The sequence below is a fragment of the Pseudophryne corroboree genome, chromosome 7, assembly GCF_028390025.1.
Source record: "Pseudophryne corroboree isolate aPseCor3 chromosome 7, aPseCor3.hap2, whole genome shotgun sequence".
Lineage (NCBI taxonomy): Eukaryota > Metazoa > Chordata > Amphibia > Anura > Myobatrachidae > Pseudophryne > Pseudophryne corroboree.
In genome coordinates, this window is record NC_086450.1 from 40731160 (window position 1) to 40751650 (window position 20491).

Here is a 20491-nt window from a genome sequence, read left to right on the forward strand (position 1 = left end):
CCCTCTTTATGCAGTTTCTATCGGCTCAGTTCCAGCTCCCCCTCTTTATGCAGTTTCTATCAGCTCAGTGCCAGCTCCCCCTTTTTATGCATTGGTCTTTGCCATATACTGAGGAGTGGAAAAGATGAGCGAGGACAATACAGAAATAGATGCGGTGGGAAGCAGAAGCTCTGGGGCACAGAGGTGACCAGTGCGGAGACGGGCGAGGTGACGAGTGCGGACACGCCACAGAAACAGGATGCTGGAGGCCAGAAGACAGGATGAGAATCTAGTCTCCAATGCCCTTACCCGCTTCTTTACCACTGCTCCCACAACCATCCTTACACTTCTCTTTACACTTCTTACACTCATAGGGAACAATGTAATTAGGCGCAATGCTGAAGATGTACTGTTGTGAGCTGGAAACACTAAACTGGGCACACTAAAATCCCCCCCCCCCCCACCCTCCTCCATTCCCCCCACCATCTCAACCCTTACGTCACGCATATTACTTCACAGACCCATAGCGGTGGGTATTAAAGTGGTCAAAATCGGGGATAATGTATGTCAGTATAATATTGACCTACGACTTCCAAATGTAAGGAAATAGTTTTGCTTTGTCAAACATTTGCTACAGTGAAAGATCGCCCTATATGGCGTATCCCTGTTATGCCCTACAGGGCGATCCCTGTGTTGTGTATGCTCCTCACTACTGCGTCTTCGGTCACTTATAGACGCATTGGGTATTTAGGATTAGTGTTTTGGCGCGGCTGTGGTACACTCATGGCACGCACAATAGGGATATTTGAGGACAGGTGTATGTGCACACATCAATATGTGAGAGGTATAATGGGAACCCCCCCCTCTCCTGGTTAGTAGGCGTTTGGTTGGGGTTTCCTAAAGAGCGGATCAGTTCTCACCTCTGCGCATCGGTGGATATTGTCCAGCCCCACACCCCCGTCCACCTCAATGTCCAGTGATGGAAACTGTGATCTTAGCCACTGCACCTGGAGAATGAGGCATCAATAATGAACAGATATACATATAACAGGAACACCCAATAGCAGCAGTCATTTCATAGTGAATGGTGCAGATACCCTTCCCCCAAACATCTGCACATTCCTCTCCGGGAATGTGGTGCGGGAGCTCTGGTCTCGGAGATCTGTGTGTGAGCAGTAGACTGGCGCAGTGTTCATTCTACTATTATATAGTGCACAATGCAATTCAACGATGGGCGACACCCCTTGCAATGGCGTTGGAACGGCGCACCAAATCACAATGAAAATGCAAAAAACTCTAAAGGGGTGCAAGCAAAAACATGTGATTTTAGGACTCTTGTATCTGCGGCATGTGCGCGCACTACAGTACATCATGGGCGTCAACCGCAACTGACCCCCCCCCCCCCACATGTATATACACAGAGACTCTGCCTGTGTTCTGTAACATTCAGAGTTTATTTTTTATCTATCTTGGTAAAAATCAGGATTTTGGTACTTACCGATAAATCCCTTTCTCCGATTCCACAGGGGCCACTGGAGCGTAGTTACAATGGGGAAATAGTAGGTAGTAATTGGGAGCTGGCACTTTAAAACTCTCACACTGTGGCTAGCTCCTCCCCTACTATCTTCCCTCCAAGCCAGTCTAAGTAAAACTGTGCCCGAGGAGAGCTGGAATAAACAAAACCTTAAGGTAGAGGAGGCTAATGACGCCCTGTAAACCAGGATAACCCAATCCAAACCTGGAACAGAACCTAACAAACAACAGGCTAGCCCCAACTCAACAAGCAGTCATATGGTGATCTGCAAACCGTTAAGCAAACAAAAAACAAGGAGGAACAGCGCTGGGTGGGCGTCCAGTGGCCCCTGTGGAATCGGAGAAAGGGATTTATCGGTAAGTACCAAAATCCTGATTTCTCCTTCATCCACTAGGGGCCACTGGAGCGTAGTTACAATGGGGACGTCCCAGAGCTCCCAAAATGGGTGGGAGAGCGCTGAGAGTCCTGTAAAACCGCTTGGCCAAACTGTGATGCAGAGGCCGCAAAAGTGTCAAACTTATAGAATTTGACAAAACAAATGTCGGTCCGACCAAGTAGCCGCCCGACAAAGTATTCATGGAGACCCCACGGGCAGCCGCCCACGAAGGTTCCACAACGCGCGTAGAGTGCGCTGAAATGGAAAACGGAGGCTCCCGAGCAACCGCCAAGAAGACTGTCTGATGGTTAGATGTATCCAACGGCCCAGGGTATGCTGGGACCCCGGCTATTTAGTACTGGAGCCTCATACAGAAGAGGGAAGAAAAACTTCATCGAATAGCCTAAGATCTCTGTAGAAAGAGTCGGCGAGCCCTGACAACCTTCAAAGAGGGCCGAAAACACTGGGGTCAGATTTATAGGAAAAACGGACATCCCCTCTGGAAGAAACGACCGCTGAGTCTGAAGCTCAGCCGGGGGAGTTGCCAATAGAGTATTCCCTGAAAGAGAGCCCGAACTTACGGCCGGCAGGCTGATCTCTTTTGGAAGAAAACCGAAAGGGCAGAGACCTAGATTTCAGGTCAATGTATTTTGAAGCGCAGCCGAGCAAAACTTCCCAGAGAAACCAAAGATGACGGCTGAATGGTAACTGAAAGAAGGAGAAAACCCCTGTTATCCTCCTATGCCCCATAAAGTTTTCCAAAAGTGGCAAAAGCGAGAAGAGGTAACAGACTTCTGAAATCGGGGCCCAGTAGGCCTAACCGAACTAGGGAACCCCTCCCTTCTGAGGTCTGGTGAACAGTCACACGGTTAAACGAAACCAGTTTAAGATGAACAAAGAAAAGGACCCTGTTGAAGTAGACAGTCTAGTCGAGGTAGGAGCCAAGGCTCCTGTACTGACAACAGGTGTAGCTGTATCTTCAAGTCATGCGCGGCCCAACCGGAGCCACCGAGAGGACTAGCGCGCATATTCCCATCCTGTGTTACCGAAGTGAGGTAGGAATAAACAAAGGAGGCAGGATAGAAAAACCCGAAACTCCAAGGAGCCCTGAGGGTATCCTCGGCTACTACCGCTAGAGCTCACGTCCGAGAGCAGTAAAGGGATAAAGAGTCAGACCGAACGCCCTGAGGTCGATCCGAAATCTCCGCCAACAGCGGACCAGCTGAGAAAACTCCGGGAAATGAACCCTCACCCGGGAGTCTGACCTGGCGGCTTGACCTGGAAAGAAGATTGTTGTCCTTCGCTCAGAGGGGAGTGTAGGCGACCACTGATTGCGTTACAACCTGACTTAAGAAATAGAGTACCTGGTGGCAAGGAAGGAAAAATCCTCTGACGGACCGTGTTGAGAAAAGTCTACGAGGAGCATAAAGTGGATCCGTGTCGAACCAGAAGCTCCTGGATCCTCTGGAAATTCAGAAGCCACCTAATGTACAGAGTTGGATTGTAGCAGTAGATTGTCCCATTAGGGAACAAACCTCACTTCCTGCCATTGAAAAAGTGTTATTCTGTGATCTTCCTGAACCCTGTGGGAGCGAAAGAGAGACTGAAAGGAAAGGACCGACAGTGAAAATGAGAATCCTGTAATGCGAATCTGAGAAAAGCCCGATGAGGAAACCCAATGGAAATCAGTAAACAGGCATCCCTGAAGACCAGGGACGCGTAAAACCCCCTTTTTGTCTGTTTAAAACTAGCAATCACAGACTTAAAGGATTCTAAGGACAGAATAGGCGTGGCCAAGCCATCTGGCTTCGGAACGTGAAAAGAAAACAAAGGCCTGAGAACTGTCCCGATTCAAATGATATGTGAAAAACAGGGATCAACACCCTTTGCGGTTAGAAACATATGGAGCGCCGCCTGTATTATGACTCTCTTGTCCTTGTAAATCGGCCGACCCATGCCGAAGGACTCCTGAGACGGCTGTACTCCAAAATCTAATCTGTAACCGCCCAAGCCTTCTCAGTTCTCCCCGTAGGACCACCGACCTGCGCCTACCCTGGGACCCTCCAGGTGGTAGGAAGGTCTAACCTGTAGTGGGTGTATAGGATGACCTAAAATCAGACTGGACCGAGGATGCTGAGCCTCTGCTTCAGCCTGTTACCCTGAGATCCCCTGGCGACGGAGATATCGCCCGTGTGGAGTGGAAGCCTGAAAGGGCACGGAAAGAACTAAAGGAAAGACCGGTAAAGGTCCGTCTTGGAGCGGAGGCTAGTAGTAGGAGAAAGAAAAGTGGACTTACCTCCAATGGTTCAAGAAATCCTGCAGAAAGTTTCTTCCTCTGAACCATCTGCCCCGTAGGATCTCATGTTCACCTGTCACTGTTGCAGCCCCAGCGGTCTTTGAGTTAAGACAGCCCAAGCGAAAATGCAGGTTCCGAGTCTGCAGACCTCAAAAGAACATAAAATCAGAATCCTGATTCTGATCTGTCCCAAAGTATCAATTGATCCTGATGCGAAATATCCTGTAACCTAGAGGACAATTGTTCCACAACCTACCTGCTCCGGACAAGGTAGAACCCCGCTGCCGTATATGCTTCGATGGATACCTGAGCAATGTTGCCTCAGGAAAATGGCAGCTTGTTGGACCGGTAATACATTGAGGGGTATACCTGGAGAGGTTCTGATGCCATTTCCTTCCGTCTGCGGGGAAAGGATAAGAAAACCAACATTGTTTGACATCTGAAACTTTGTATTCGGGTGTCTGCAGGCCGCCTACCGGAGCCTGCCTAGCCCATCCGAAACTGGACCATTTCGTCATTGGCGTCGAACCCTGATGGACTTGACGTGTCCGCCTCCCTTACCTGCAGTATCAAGACGAACTGCTGTATAATGCACCTGGATATTCTGAGACACAGGTTCAGACTGCACCGAAACCAGACATCCTCCGTATCCTGGACATCTCTCGCCTCCTCCCAGAGAGGCCTTTCCACCGCTGAGTCGTGTAACATGGAAGGCTATCAAGGTTCATTTAGAAACCTGGAGAGGGGAAATGACGTACAAGGTCTCTGGTTAACAGTGACATTACCTGTATAATCTGAGCTGTTCAAACAGGAGTGTCCTGCAGGTGCGTGGAGGGCTAAGCAGATGGCTCCACCGCATACTTCACACCTAAGAGGGAATTCTTTTTGACTATCCCAGGTGAGACAAACGAAAGGAGAAAAGGTGGGTTAAATAAACCGAGCCCTATGTAAGGTCTGCACTATAACGTGTAGTGACCGACGCGATTTAAATAAACTTTCTGGAGCAGCGGAGACCTGAACCAGTAGCGCTGCGCTGTGAGACAGGAGTCCTAGCCACTAGGCTATAAGAGCTCCCTTTAAAGTTGTTTTTTTTTTTTTTTTTGGTTGGGATTCAAACCCTGGTCCCCCTGTTCAGATACCCGCTACTAGCGTACTGAGCCGCAGCGCTATTTGTCTGATGCCTTAAAGTATCTGTTGTGGTACTTGAACCCAGGCCTCTGTGGTTGGGTGTTTAGGGGATTAGTGTGCTGAGCCACACTGTCTCATATATACACATTCCCCAAATTACCAATATCATTAGTACCCAGTGACACCATAATAAAGGGAAGGCAACCCCCAGATGCTTTCGGTATTTTATTATTATAAAACATTGTGGAAGTGGTTTTACCATATACACACATACACACACACACATACATATATATATGTATCACACACACAGTGAACCCAACAGGGTAGATAAATACTGTCTATGTGAAATACTGTAGGGTAATTAAATATTGCAAACCAGATTTTTAATCATTAATGAGCTGAGCCCCAGCTCCTGTTTGATCTACAGCCTCTATGAAATGCCTGGCTGAGGACTCCCCTGCAGGGAGGAATGTAGCCAAAGTGAGGTAAAATAAATATGTCCGCATCTCCCTGCACAGAGAAAACTAACATCCCCCTAAGACAGGCTCTGCTGCCTGACCCTGAGCGCTGGGAACCGCCGCCGGGAGCCCGCTGTAAGCTTCACCCCCACCGTTACCTCCTTGCAGCGGCCCAGGGAGCAGAGGACCTGTAATCGGTGCTGTAGCGGCTCGGGGTCCGGAGAGCGGAGGTGCTCCGGAGAGCGGAGGCGCTGTGGAGAGCGGAGGCGGAGGTGCTGTAGCGGCCGTGTACACGCTGCTGCAGCGGCCGGGGAGCGGAAGTGCTGTAGCGGCCGGGGGGCGGAGAGCGCTGAGCCCGCCGTACAGAGCGGGAGTTAGCTCCGCCCCCCCGCTTCGGCGCCAAATTTAAAATGAAAACCCGCTGTTGTACAGAGTAAGCGGGAAGCGCCCTGTATCTCCCCGGCCGCCAGTATATTGCGGCCGGGGAGCGGAGAGCGCCTAGCCCGCCGTACGGAGCGGGAGTTAGCTCCGCCCCCTCCCCTTTCTGGTTGATTAATATCAGCATTTAGTGTGTTGAGCCACAGCGGCTCTTTTGTGAGATCTACAAAATACATAAGAACAATGCTGTTGTATATGGCACATGCACACATAGCCTTTCCACAGATACTCTCTTACTGTGTAAAATACAAAGTGCGCCTTTGATACCCCCCCAGCCTGTCTATGACTGGGGAGTATAGGGGAGCCGTCCAACCACCACATTAAAACTGACAGTATAAAATATAAATCAGTTTGGAGAAGGGGGGAGATTGTACTCACCGCTGTCCTGTAGTTCCGTCAGGCGTCGTATTCACTGCTCGACAGAACGGCCCCGACACGCGCCGCACGCAGCGGTGTCCGGCCCCTTTTTAGATTTACCGCTCTGGTGGAGCGGCTCCGACACGCGCCGCACGCAGCGGTGTCCTCTCTTATATTCACCGCTGCCATGCTGCCGGAATCTTCTGCTGGTGGAGCGGCCCCGACGCGCGCCGCACGCAGCGGTGTCCGGCCAACTCAAGAGAGCTCAGTGTCTCCCTCAGCCGGGGACCATCCCGAGCCGCACGCAGCTGCGATGGGACCCCGCTGGCAGCTCCCGCGGTGCAGACTGGCAGTGGCAGAGCTGCCAGTCTGTGTGTGGAAGAAAGAAAAATAAAATAATAAAGAAAAAAGAAAAATTTCTTCAGCTAAACCCAAGTGAACCAGCTCCCTTGGGCACTAAACTAAGACTGGCTTGGAGGGAAGATAGTAGGGGAGGAGCTAGCCACAGTGTGAGAGTTTTAAAGTGCCAGCTCCCAATTACTACCTACTATTTCCCCATTGTAACTACGCTCCAGTGGCCCCTAGTGGATGAAGGAGAAAGAAACAGGGTGCAACTGTTACCTTTGGCATCATATCCTCCATGAACTTCTGTCCACCGAAACCAGGCTCCACGGTCATCACCAGCGCCATATCAATTTGATTTGCCCACAGTGCTAGATATTCCACTGTAGTGTTTGGTTTAATACCCAGTCCCACCTACAAGACAGAGGAATTGTATTAGGTCAAAACATTTTAATATAATCTTTTGTTTAAGGATACACATATACAATACAAGAAAAGACGTGACAGAAAATGAGTGGCAATGACCATATACAACGCGGACCAAAAATGTTCAAATGTAACAAAACTTGGTACAGAACAAAAGGAAGAAAAGAAAAAGGGGGAGTAGTGTAAAAGAAAAAAAAAAGAGGATGGAATTGGGGGAGGAGGAGGAGGTGTTAAGGCAGGTCTCCATCAGACAAAATACTGTTCAACCAGAAAATTTGTCAAAAGAAGGTCTTAGACCGGTGGTACCCAACCCTTGGGTGCCTCCGGGAACTTGCCCTGAGTTGGTGGTCCAGGACCAATTCAAATTATTTATGGTTAATGTACAGTAATAGGTAGGTGGCTTCCAATAGTAAAATATGTGGACAAACAGAAGCTAATCCTGTCCCCCACCACATAACTGACCCTAAGGATGACATACTGTATAAGCAAAATTTACTTAATTGAATTTTTTTTTTCTGAATTCCTCAATATGAAACCTTTGGCCTAGGGGTGCCATGAAAAACATTCTGATACTCTACGGTGCTGTGATTCCTAAAAGTTTGGGGACCATTGCCTTAGACCATTGTAGCCCTGTATTTGGCAAACTCTTTAAATTCCAACCAGTAGGGATTAGGTTTCGTTACAGGTCTCCTCTGGCAATCTATGGAACCTGATGTACACGTCCTGTGACTTCTAGTTTGTAGAATATCGTACGGGCACCACTAAATCACAGCAGTATCATATGGGGACCACTACTGTTAGACTTCATTTTTCTGTTATACCAAAGTTATGACCCTAGTTATTGGTCAGTGGTTGTACAATAGTTTGAGGCCACTCCCGCTTCATAATCAAAGCTTAGAACATTCAGAGCGTAGTCTCAATCTGACAACAGACCTGACTAAGGATAACACTGGATACAAGGATTTATCAGACGATCTGTTTATCAAAAAACGCTACATAGGACACGAAGACACCCACTGGGGTTAGAAGAAAAAAATGTCATACACGATGGAGGAAAGGGTTCTTCACAGTAAGAGAAGTAAGGATTTGGAATTCTCTACCAGAGGAGGTAGTAATGGTGGACTTCGTCAATAAGTTTAAAAAATGGATTAGATAAATTCCTAACTGAAAGAAATAATAAGATTTTAAACCTACCGGTAAATCTTTTTCTCCTAGTCCGTAGAGGATGCTGGGGACTCCGTAAGGACCATGGGGTATAGACGGGCTCCGCAGGAGACATGGGCACTCTAAGACTTTAGATGGGTGTGAACTGGCTCCTCCCTCTATGCCCCTCCTCCAGACCTCAGTTAAAGAACTGTGCCCAGAGAAGACGGACAGTACGAGGAAAGGATTTTTGTTAATTTAAGGGCAAGATACATACCAGCCCACACCATCCACATCGTACAACATGGAATATACAAGACCAGTTAACAGTATGAACAAAAACAGCATCAGCCAGAGACTGATCCAAACCGTAACATAACCCTTATATGTAAGCAACAACTATATACAAGTCTTGCAGAAATTAGTCCGCACTGGGACGGGCGCCCAGCATCCTCTACGGACTAGGAGAAAAAGATTTACCGGTAGGTTTAAAATCTTATTTTCTCTTATGTCCTAGAGGATACTGGGGACTCCGTAAGGACCATGGGGATTATACCAAAGCTCCAGACCGGGCGGGAGAGTGCGGATGACTCTGCAGCACCGATTGAGCAAACATGAGGTCCTCATCAGCCAGGGTATCAAACTTGTAGAATTTTGCAAACTTGTTTGAACCCGACCAAGTAGCTGCTTGGCAAAGCTGTAAAGCCGAGACGCCCCTGGCAGCCGCCCAAGAAGAGCCCACCTTCCTCGTGGAATGGGCTTTTCCGAATTAGGTAACGGCAATCCAACCGTAGAATGAGCATGCTGAATCGTGTTGCAGATCCAGCGAGCAATAGTCTGCTTAGAAGCAGGAGCGCCAACCTTGTTGGCAGCATACAGGACAAACAGTGCCTCTGTTTTCCGAACTCGAGCCATCCTGGCTACATAAACTTTTAAGGCCCTGACTACATCAAGGGACTTGGAATCCTCCAAGTCCCCTGTAGCCACCGGCACCGCAATAGGTTGGTTCATATGAAACGACGAAACCACCTTAGGCAGAAATTGAGGACGAGTTCTCAACTCTGCTCGATCCACCTGGAAAATCAGATAGGGGCTCTTGTGAGACAAAGCCGCCAATTTGGACACCCGCCTTGCAGATGCCAAGGCCAGCAACATGACCACTTTCCAAGTGAGAAATTTTAATTCAACCGTTTGAAGAGGTTCAAACCAGTGAGATTTAAGGAACTGTAACACCACGTTAAGGTCCCACGGTGCCACTGGGGGCACAAAAGTAGGCTGGATGTGCAGCACTCCCTTCACAAAAGTCTGGACTTCTGGAAGAGAAGCCAATTCCTTCTGAAAGAATACAGATAGGCTCCATTAAGGTGCAGATTTCGGCCCTAACTTCAGGCCCATATCCATTCCTGTCTGTAGAAAGTGGAGAAAACGGCCCAGGTGGAAATCTTCCGTAGGAGCATTCTTGGCTTCACACCAAGATACATATTTTCTCCAGATACGGCGATAATGCTTCGCAGTCACTTCCTTCCTAGCTTTGATCAGAGTAAGGATGACTTCTTCCGGAATACCTTTCCTAGCTAGGATTTGGTGTTCAACCACCATGCCGTCAAACGTAACCACGGTAAGTCTTGGAACACACAGGGCCCCTGTTGCAACAGGTCCTCCCTGAGAGGAAGAGGCCACGGATCTTCTGTGAGCATTTCCTGAAGATCTGAATACCAGGCTCTTCGAGGCCAATCTGGAACAATGAGTATTGTCTGCACTCTTTTTCGTCTTATGATTCTCAATATTTTTGAGATGAGCGGAAGTGGAGGGAACACATAGACCGACTGAAACACCCATGGTGTCACCAGGGCGTCCACCGCTGCTGCCTGAGGGTCCCTCGACCTGGAACAATACGTCCGTAGCTTCTTGTTGAGGCGTGACGCCATCATGTCTATTTGAGGAAGTCCCCAACGACTTGTTATCTCTGCATAAACTTCTTGATGAAGTCCCACTCTCCTGGATGGAGATCGTGTCTGTTGAGGAAGTCTGCTTCCCAGTTGTCCACTCCCGGAATGAAGACTGCTGACAGAGCGCTTACGTGATTTTCCGCCCAGCGAAGAATCCTGGTGGCTTCCGCCATTGCCACTCTGCTCCTTGTCCCGCCTTGACGGTTTACATGGGCCACGGCTGTGACATTGTCCGACTGAATCAGAACGGGTAGGTCGCGAAGTAGATTCTCCGCTTGCTGTAGGCCGTTGTATATGGCCCTTAATTCCAGCACGTTGATGTGTAGACAAGCCTCCTGGCTTGACCATAGTCCCTGAAAATTTCTTCCTTGTGTGACTGCTCCCCATCCTCGGAGGCTCGCGCCCGTGGTCACAAGAACCCAGTCTTGAATGCCGAACCTGCGACCCTCTAGAAGGTGAGCACTCTGAAGCCACCACAGGAGACATACCCTGGCCTTGGGGGACAGGCTTATTTTCTGATGTATTTGTAGATGGGACCCCGACCACTTGTCCAGAAGGTCCCACTGAAAAGTCCTCGCATGGAACCTGCCGAAGGGGATGGCCTCGTAGGCCGCCACCATTTTACCCAATACTCGAGTGCATTGATGAACTGACACTCTTTTTAGCAGGTCCCTGACCATGTTCTGGAGTTCCTGGGCTTTTTCCGTTGGGAGAAAAACACTCTTCTTTTCCGTGTCCAGAATCATGCCCAAAAACGATAGCCGAGTCGTCGGAATCAACTGTGACTTTGGTAGATTTAGAATCCAGCCATGTTGCTGCAGCACTCTCAGGGAGAGCGACACGCTTTTCAGTAACTGATCTCTCGATCTCGCTTTTATCAGGAGATCGTCCAAGTATGGGATAATTGTGACTCCTTGCCTGCGCAGGAGCACTATCATTTCCGCCATTACCTTGGTGAAAATCCTCGGGGCCGTGGAAAGCCCAAACGGCAACGTCTGAAACTGGTAATGACAATCCTGTACAGCGAATCCCAGGTACGCCTGATAAGGGGGATAAATGGGGACATGAAGGTATGCATCCTTTATGTCTAGCGATACCATAAAATCCCCCCCTTCCAGGCTGGAGATCACTGCCCGGAGAGATTCCATCTTGAATTTGAACCTTTTTAAATACAGGTTCAGGGATTTTAGATTCAGAATGGGTCTGACCGAGCCATCCGGCTTCGGGACCACAAATAGGGTTGAATAATACCCCTTCCCCTGTTGCATTAGGGGAACCTTGATAATCACTTGCTGTTGACACAGCTTTTGTATGGCAGCTGAAACTATTTCCCTCTCTGGGGGAGAAGCTGGCAAAGCCGATTTGAAAAATCGGCGAGGAGGCACTTCTTCAAACTCCAGTTTGTAGCCTTGGGATACAATTTAGATCGCCCAAGGGTCCAAATCCAACTGAACCCAGACCTGGCTGAATAGTCGAAGACGTGCCCCCACCGGTGCGGACTCCCTCAGCGGAGCCCCAGCATCATGTGGTGGATTTTGTAGAGGCCGGAGAGGAGTTTTGATCCTGGGAACTAGCCGTAGCAGGCATTCTTTTCCCTCTACCTCTACCTCTGGCGAGGAAGGAAGAGCCCCGACCCTTTCTGAACTTATGCGACCGAAAGGACTGCATCTGATATTGAGGCGTTTTCTTTTGCTGTCGGGGGACATAAGGCAAAAAGGAAGACTTACCCGGTAGCTATGGAAACCAGGTCCGCGAGTCCCTCCCCAAATAAAACCTCACCCTTGTAAGGCAAAGTTTCCATATGTCTCTTTGAATCGGCAACACCCGTCCATTGGCGGGTCCACAGGGACCGTCTAGCAGAAACTGCCATGGCATTGGCTCTTGAACCCAAAAGCCCAATGTCTCTCGCAGCCTCTCTCATATATAACGCTGCGTCTTTAATGTGACCCAAGGTCAACAAAATGCTATCTTTATCTAGGGTGTCAATGTCAGATGACAAGTTATCTGCCCATGCTGCAATTGCGCTACCCACCCATGCCGACGCTACTGCCGGTCTGAGCAGGGCACCCGTATGTGTATAAATTGATTTTAAGGTAGTTTCCTGTCTGCGATCACCAGGATCCTTGAGTGCTGCCGTGTCTGGAGACGGTAGCGCCACCTTTTTGGACAAGCGCGTCAAAGCCTTGTCCACCGTGGGCGAGGATTCCCACCTTAACCTGTCCTGCGAGGGAAAAGGATACGCCATAATAATTCTCTTGGGAATCTGCAGTTTCTTGTCTGGAGTTTCCCAAGCTTTTACAAATAAAGCGTTCAGCTCATGAGATGGGGGAAACGTTACCTCATGTTTCTTTTCCTTAAACATGCATACCCTCGTGTCAGGTACAGAGGGGTCCTCTGTGATATGCAAAACATCTTTTATTGCAATAATCATATAATGAATACTCTTGGCCACCCTTGGGTGTAACCTTTCATCATCATAGTCAACACTGGAGTCAGAATCCGTGTCGGTATCAGTGTCAGCTATCTGGGAAAGGGGACGTTTATGAGACCCCGAAGGGCCTTGTGACACAGTCAAAGCCATGGATTGACTCCCTGCTTTTTCCCTGGACTCTGCTTTGTCCAATCTTTTATGTAATAAATTCACATTTGCATTTAAAACATTCCACATTTCCAACCAATCAGGTGTCGGCGGCGCCGACGGAGACACCACAATCATCTGCTCTGCCTGCTCCCTAGACGAGCCTTCCGCTTCAGACATGCCGACACACACGTACTGACACCCCCACACACACTGGGATATACCAATATGGGGACAGCCCCCCAATAAGGCCCTTTGGAGAGACAGAGAGAGAGTATGCCAGCACACACCCAGCGCCACTGGACACTGGAAACACGTCCCAGTCTGTACAGCGCTTTTATAGATATATTATACACTTTCTGCGCCAAATAAATGTGACCCCCCCCCCTCGTTTTTGCCCTCTGTACTTGTGTTCAGCAGGGGAGAGTCCGGGAGTTAGTGCTGGAGGATCAAGCTCCACCCCCTCGACGGCGGGCTTCGGTCCCGCTCAAATTCTTTATACTGGCAGGGGTTTTGTAATATACTGCCTCCGCAGTACCCATTAATCGTGCCAGTGTCCCTTGAGGTAATTATTGCTGCCCAGGGCGCCCCCCCTGCGCCCTGCACCCGTACCGTGCCTTATGTGTGTGTGAGAACAATGGCGTGCAGCGTGACCGCTGCGCGGTACCTCAGGGAAGATCTGAAGTCTTCTGCCGCCTGTGAATTCTTCTTTCTTCTTATACTCACCCGGCTTCTATCTTCCAGCTCTGTGAGGAGGACGGCGGCGCGGCTTCGGGACGAACAGAGAGGATGACACCTGTGTTCCGACCATCTGGAGCTAATGGTGTCCAGTAGCCTAAGAAGCAGAGCCTATCATTTTAGTAGGTCTGCTTCTCTCCCCTCCGTCCCACGATGCAGGGAGCCTGTTGCCAGCAGTGCTCCCTGAAAATAAAAAACCTAACAAAAGTCATTTCAGAGAAACTCAGTAGAGCTCCCCTGCAGTGCATCCAGTCTCCTCTGGGCACAGGATCTAACTGAGGTCTGGAGGAGGGGCATAGAGTGAGGAGCCAGTGCACACCCATCTAAAGTCTTAGAGTGCCCATGTCTCCTGCGGAGCCAGTCTATACCCCATGGTCCTTACGGAGTCCCCAGCATCCTCTAGGGCAGAGGTTCTCAAACTCGGTCCTCATTACCCCACACAGTGCATGTTTTGCAGGTAACCCAGCAGGTACACAGGTGTATTAATTACTCGACACATTTTAAAAGGTCCACAGGTGGAGCTAATTATGTCACTTGCGATTCTGTGAGGAGACCTGCAAAACATGCACCGTGTGGGCCCCCAAGGACCGAGTTTGAGAACCTCTGCTCTAGGACGTAAGAAAAATCTAAAGTTACAGCATTTAAATTATATAAAATGTTATAATACAGATTGAACTCGATGGACATTTTGTCTTTTTTCAAACTCATCAGCTATGTAACTATGCACTTGGTAGTGCGTTGCCAATTCTCTTACCTTCATGCCACTCTCCCGTATATCTTTAATCAAGGCTCCGGGATTGTCTGTGGCTTCCAAATGGAATGTGTACTGGTTGGCACCAGCAGCTGCCATAGGTTTCACCCACTGCTCTGGTTTTGCAACCATCATGTGCATGTCTGTATGTACAAAAAAAAAAAAAGAAACACATCAGACGATTCTTCATCGAGTTTCACAGTTTATATTAAATGCACGTAAATGAAATAAGTGTTCCACCACGTACTGTAACCCACCACAACTAACAGCATGCCGGGTGTAAGAGGCTTGTGCAGGGAGCTGCTGATTGTATCACAAAATTGTCAACGGTTAAATAACCCTTACCCTCCCGCAGCCTACACCAGTTAGATTTGGGTGGGGTGTGTTCAATCTGCAATCTAATTTGCAGTGTAAAAATAAAGCAGCCAGTATTTACCCTGCACAGAAACAATATAACCCACCCAAATCTAACTCTCTCTGCACATGTTATATCTGCCTCCCCTGCAGTGCACATGGTTTTGCCCAATTGCTATCAAAAATTCTGCTGCGATCAACTTGGAATTACCCCCGTTGTTTCCATCCCTACGTTACGACGCTTCTGTGCATGCGCTGTATGCAGAAACTCGCCATTATCGTTCACGGAGAGCAATCTATGCGGCTCAGAAGCAGCCCCCTAACGCACCAGCAATGTACCTGAGCAAGCCGCAGGGGAAGCGCTGTATGGTGTACCTGAGCAAGCCGCAGGGGAAGCGCTGTATGGTGTACCTGAGCAAGCCGCAGGGGGAAGCGCTGTATGGTGTACCTGAGCAAGCCGCAGGGGGAAGCGCCGTATGGTGTACCTGAGCAAGCTACAGGGGGAAGCGCCGTATGGTGTACCTGAGCAAGCTACAGGGGGAAGCGCCGTATGGTGTACCTGAGCAAGCCGCAGGGGAAGCGCTGTATGGTGTACCTGAGCAAGCCGCAGGGGAAGCGCTGTATGGTGTACCTGAAGCTGCAGGGGAAGCGCTGTATGGTGTACCTGAAGCTGCAGGGGAAGTGCTGTATGGTGTACCTGAGCAAGCCGCAGGGGAAGCGCTGTATGGTGTACCTGAGCAAGCTGCAGGGGAAGCGCTGTATGGTGTACCTGAGCAAGCCGCAGGGGAAGCGCTGTATGGTGTACCTGAGCAAGCCGCAGGGGAAGCGCTGTATGGTGTACCTGAGTAAGCCGCAGGGGAAGCGCTGTATGGTGTACCTGAGCAAGCCGCAGGGGAAGCGCTGTATGGTGTACCTGAGCAAGCCGCAGGGGAAGCGCTGTATGGTGTACCTGAGCAAGCCGCAGGGGAAGCGCTGTATGGTGTACCTGAGAAAGCCGCAGGGGAAGCGCTGTATGGTATACCTGAGCAAGCTGCAGGGGAAGCGCTGTATGGTGTACCTGAAGCTGCAGGGGAAGCGCTGTATGGTGTACCTGAAGCTGCAGGGGAAGTGCTGTATGGTGTACCTGAGCAAGCCGCAGGGGAAGCGCTGTATGGTGTACCTGAGCAAGCCGCAGGGGAAGCGCTGTATGGTGTACCTGAAGCTGCAGGGGAAGCGCTGTATGGTGTACCTGAAGCTGCAGGGAAAGTGCTGTATGGTGTACCTGAGCAAGCCGCAGGGGAAGCGCTGTATGGTGTACCTGAGCAAGCCGCAGGGGAAGCGCTGTATGGTGTACCTGAGAAAGCCGCAGGGGAAGTGCTGTATGGTGTACCTGAGCAAGCTGCAGGGGAAGCGCTGTATGGTGTACCTGAGCAAGCCGCAGGGGAAGCGCTGTATGGTGTACCTGAGCAAGCCGCAGGGAAGCGCTGTACGGTGTACCTGAGCAAGCTACAGGGGAAGCGCTGTACGGTGTACCTGAGCAAGCTACAGGAGGAAGTGCTGTATGGTGTACCTGAGCAAGCCGCAGGGGGAAGCGCTGTATGGTGTAACTGAGCAAGCTGCAGGGGAAGCGCTGTATGGTGTACCTGAGCAAGCTACAGGGGGAAGCGCTGTATGGTGTACCTGAGCAAGCCGCAGGGGAAGCGCTGTATGGTGTACCTGAGCAAGCTGCAGGGGAAGCGCTGTATGGTGTACCTGAGCAAGCTGCAGGGGAAGCGCTGTATGGTGTACCTGAGCAAGCTACAGGGGGAAGCGCTGTATGGGGTACCTGAGCAAGCTACAGGGGAAGCGCTGTATGGTGTACCTGAGGAAGCCGCAGGGGAAGCGCTGTATGGTGTACCTGAGCAAGCCGCAGGGGAAGCGCTGTATGGTGTACCTGAGCAAGCTACAGGGGAAGCGCTGTATGGATGAATCAGTCAGTGCAATCATTTCATTTGTTCTATAAGGGTCACGGTTCAAGTTCAGAGCATCATTAAAACTTGTTCAGAACATTAAAGCGTGTACTCTCGCGGTGCTCGCCATAGGTTACAGTAGATGTCCACGTGTGGTAGTAATCCAGGGGTCCCATGTTCTGAACTTCAGCAAAGGTCACATTAGCAAGAACAGATAATCACAGCCCTGGTAGAATCTCGTGTGCTCTGCCGTATAGCACTGTGAGGAGCGCTGCACGGGGCAGTGCTACAGGCACCAAGTGTAGAATACCTGTGGCCTCACACTGGAGGCGGGTTACTATCACTGCACACACACACACACACACACACACACACACACACAGAGCTGCAGATCACACACACACACACACACACACACACACACACACACACACAGAGCTGCAGATCACACATGCACACACACACTCACACAGAGCTGCAGATTACACATGTACATACACACACACACACACTCACACAGAGCTGCAGATCACACATGCATACACACACACACTCACACAGAGCTGCAGATCACACATGCATACACACACTCACACAGAGCTGCAGATTACACATGCACATACACACATATACAGAGCTGTAGACTACACATGCGCGCACACACACACAGAGCTGCAGATTACACACACACACACAGTTGAAGATTACACACACATCTGAAGATTACACACACACACATCTGAAGATTACACACACACACACACCTGCTGATCACACATGCACATACACACATATACAGAGCTGCACAGTCTGGAAGTAATAAACTTGGAAGCATCGTAATTCTTAGCAGCACACCAGGTGAAGTAAGAATTCCAGACCCTATAATAAATCCGTGCAGAAGCCGGTTTGCGGGCCTTTAGCATAGTTTGGATAACCGCCTCGGAGAATCCTTTGGCCCTCAGGAGTGAAGCTTCAAGAGCCACACCGTCAAAGCCCGTCTGGCCAGGTCTGGATAGACACGCGTATTGAGCATAGATGAGAACGCCGCCCATGGTGGCTCCTGATTGGTTACAGGAACTGCAGACTGACTGGGAGATGTACGGCACGTATTACACAGACCATCATTCAAAGCTTCCCCCTCAGGCAAATCCCTGGCGCATGCGCTGCATGATACATTAGCGCCCGTGGATTTCCTGCCCTTTGTGTTAGACATTTTAGTGAATGCAACCGCAGAGCGTATGAGTACGATACAGCGAATAAATCCCCAAGTATGTGACAGCGTACACAGTACACAACACCAGCATCTAAATCCGGTACTATGTGACTTGCGTACACAGTACTCAACACCAGTGAATAAATCCGGTATGAAGTGACTGAGTACACAGTAGAATACACTTAACGGTAAATACTGTGCAGCACTAAATAAGAGACCCTGACGCACCTAGTCCTAGGGTACAGAATACAGTGATAGATATAGCTGGGATACACTGAAAGTGAGATCCACACAGCAGATACAGGCACACACAGTCACAATGCAGATAATTATTTTAATCAGACAATAAAACTGCACTGGACTAGTAATATATAAATACTAGGTGCTTCATCGCGCCCTACGGGCGCTCTTCACACCGTCGCAAGGGGCTACGCCCCCTTAACCCTTGCATGCCTTTCTGGGGTTCAATATTTGTATTATATGGAGTATTACCTGCATTCCTTTGTTAGTGGTTAAATATTGCACAATGAAAGGGCGTGCGATGGTGAAGGAGGCGCAGCCCCTTGCGACGGCGTGAACAGCACCTGCAGGGCACGATGTACAGAATGTAGCGGGTGTGGGGGGGACTGCGGATGGTGTCTGTAGATGCTGCGGGTGGAGGGGGGGCGGAAGTGGGGGTGGGGCCCGGATGGGGAAGGTTCGGGAGGTGCTGCGGGTGGGGGAGGGGCAGAGGAGTGGGGGATGCAGATGGGGGAGGGGTCCAGAGGCACTGCAGGTGGGGGAGGGGCAGGGGTGCCATGGGTCCGCAGGCGCCATGGGTAGGGGAGGGGCAGGTACGGGTGTTGCGGCGGATGGGGAAGGAGGTCTGGAGGTGCTGCAGGTGGTGGAGGAACAGGTGCGGGGGTGCCATTGGTGGGGGAGGGGTGGGTGAGGGGGGGACTGCGGATGGAGGAGGGTGTCTGCAGATGCTGCGGGTGGAGGGGGGCAGGTGTGGGGGGAGACATATAAAGGGGGGTGAATGGTGGAGGGGGCCTGGAGGTGCTGGGGGTGGTGAAGGGGCAGAGGAGTGGGAGCCGCGGGTGGTGGAGGGGGTCTGGAGGCACAGCATGTGGGGGAGGGGTGGAGTGCCGCATGTGGTGGAGGGGAAGGTGCGGAGGTGTGGTGCATTGGGGAGAGGTCTGGAGGTGCTGCGGGTACTGTACATGCCAAAAAGGTAGTTGGAGGGTATGCAGTAACAGGGCCAGGACAGGGGTGACAGGGTCAGAACAGGGTTGACGGGGCCAGGACAGGGGTGACGGGGTCAGGACAGGGGTGACGGGGCCAGGACAGGGGTGACGGGGCCAGGACAGGGGTGACGGGGCCAGGACAGGGGTGACGGGGCCAGGACAGGGGCGACGGGGCCAGGACAGAAATGGCAGGGACAGGATAGGGGTGACAGGGCCAGGGTAGGGGCGGCAGGACCAGGACAGGGGTGACAGGGCCAGTATAGGGTTGACAAGGCAAGCACAGGGGTGACAGGGCCAGGATAGGGGTAACAGGGCCAGCATAAGGGTGACAGGGCCAGAATAAGGGTGAAAGGGCCAGGATAAGGGTGGCAGGTCAAGGCCAGGGGTGACAGGGACATGACAGAACACAGGGCACGGGAGAGATTGGTATTAGGGACAAAACAGTGGTGACAGACAGATGTGTCTTACCGGAGTCACTGCTGCTGGCTGCTGCTGTTCCACTCCAACCTGTTGGGATCTGCTGCTGGTGGAGACTTGGCATGGCTGATTCTCTTAGGCTGAAGTCCTGCTTCCTCTGCCCGTCCGCATCCCTCCCCCCCTCCTCAGTCTCACACCGCAGACCTCGCGCAGCTGCCGGGCACTGTGGTAAGGTGAGACTGGGAGTGACTGGTTAGCCCCCAGGAGATGCTGCGGCTGGAGGGAGGAGGGGGTCATAGCATGCACGTGGCGCGGACCTTGCGGCTGCTGGGCACTGTGGTAAGGGGAGACTGGGAGTGACTGGTTAGCTCCCAGGAGACGCTGCTGCTGGAGGGAGGAGGGGGTCAGAGCCTGCAAGCAGCTCGGACTTCTGCAGCGCTACCCTCCGGCTAAAGTGTGTGAAGGAGCTGGGCGCACCTCACTGCGGGTGGCAGCGCTGCAGCTAGCGGTGGGGTTGCCGGGGCTGGAGATAAAAGAGGCAGTACGGAAAGTGCACAGTGGCTGGTGACCCACAAAACTGCAGCTGAGAAACGTGGAGTGTGCCAGAAAGTGACGCTTCTCCGCGCCAGAGAGACCCTGCTGAGTATGCTGATGTGGGGGGTCAAGTACACAGTGAGCCGGTGCCCGTCTGTCTGTACGGCATACCCCCTCACACACCCCCATACCTCCCAAATGTCCCGATTTTCACGGGACAGTCCCATTTTTTGGGGTCTGTCCCGCTGTCCCACCGGGGGGGCAGTTGGAAAGCTCCTGTACTCGCTGTTCTGCTTAGCAGAGCAGCGGTGAATAGTGGAGAC

The 20491-nt window shown here is 51.0% G+C and overlaps 1 protein-coding gene across 10 annotated transcripts in view; it reads right to left on the minus strand.

Moving 5' to 3' along the window:
- The window catches only part of LOC134944476 (ribulose-phosphate 3-epimerase-like), a 50034-nt gene that overhangs the window by 5901 nt on the left and 23642 nt on the right, over nt 1-20491 (minus strand). For 9 of the 10 annotated variants that reach the window (XM_063933065.1, XM_063933069.1, XM_063933068.1 and 6 more), the window contains 3 exons: nt 14500-14639; nt 7191-7325; nt 900-986 (listed from right to left, as the gene is read on the minus strand). In XM_063933065.1, the coding sequence (XP_063789135.1) occupies nt 900-986; nt 7191-7325; nt 14500-14637 (360 nt within the window). In that variant the 5' untranslated portion in view covers nt 14638-14639. The remainder of the gene's footprint in view (nt 1-899; nt 987-7190; nt 7326-14499; nt 14640-20491) is intronic. The other variant, XM_063933062.1, reaches the window with a different exon arrangement.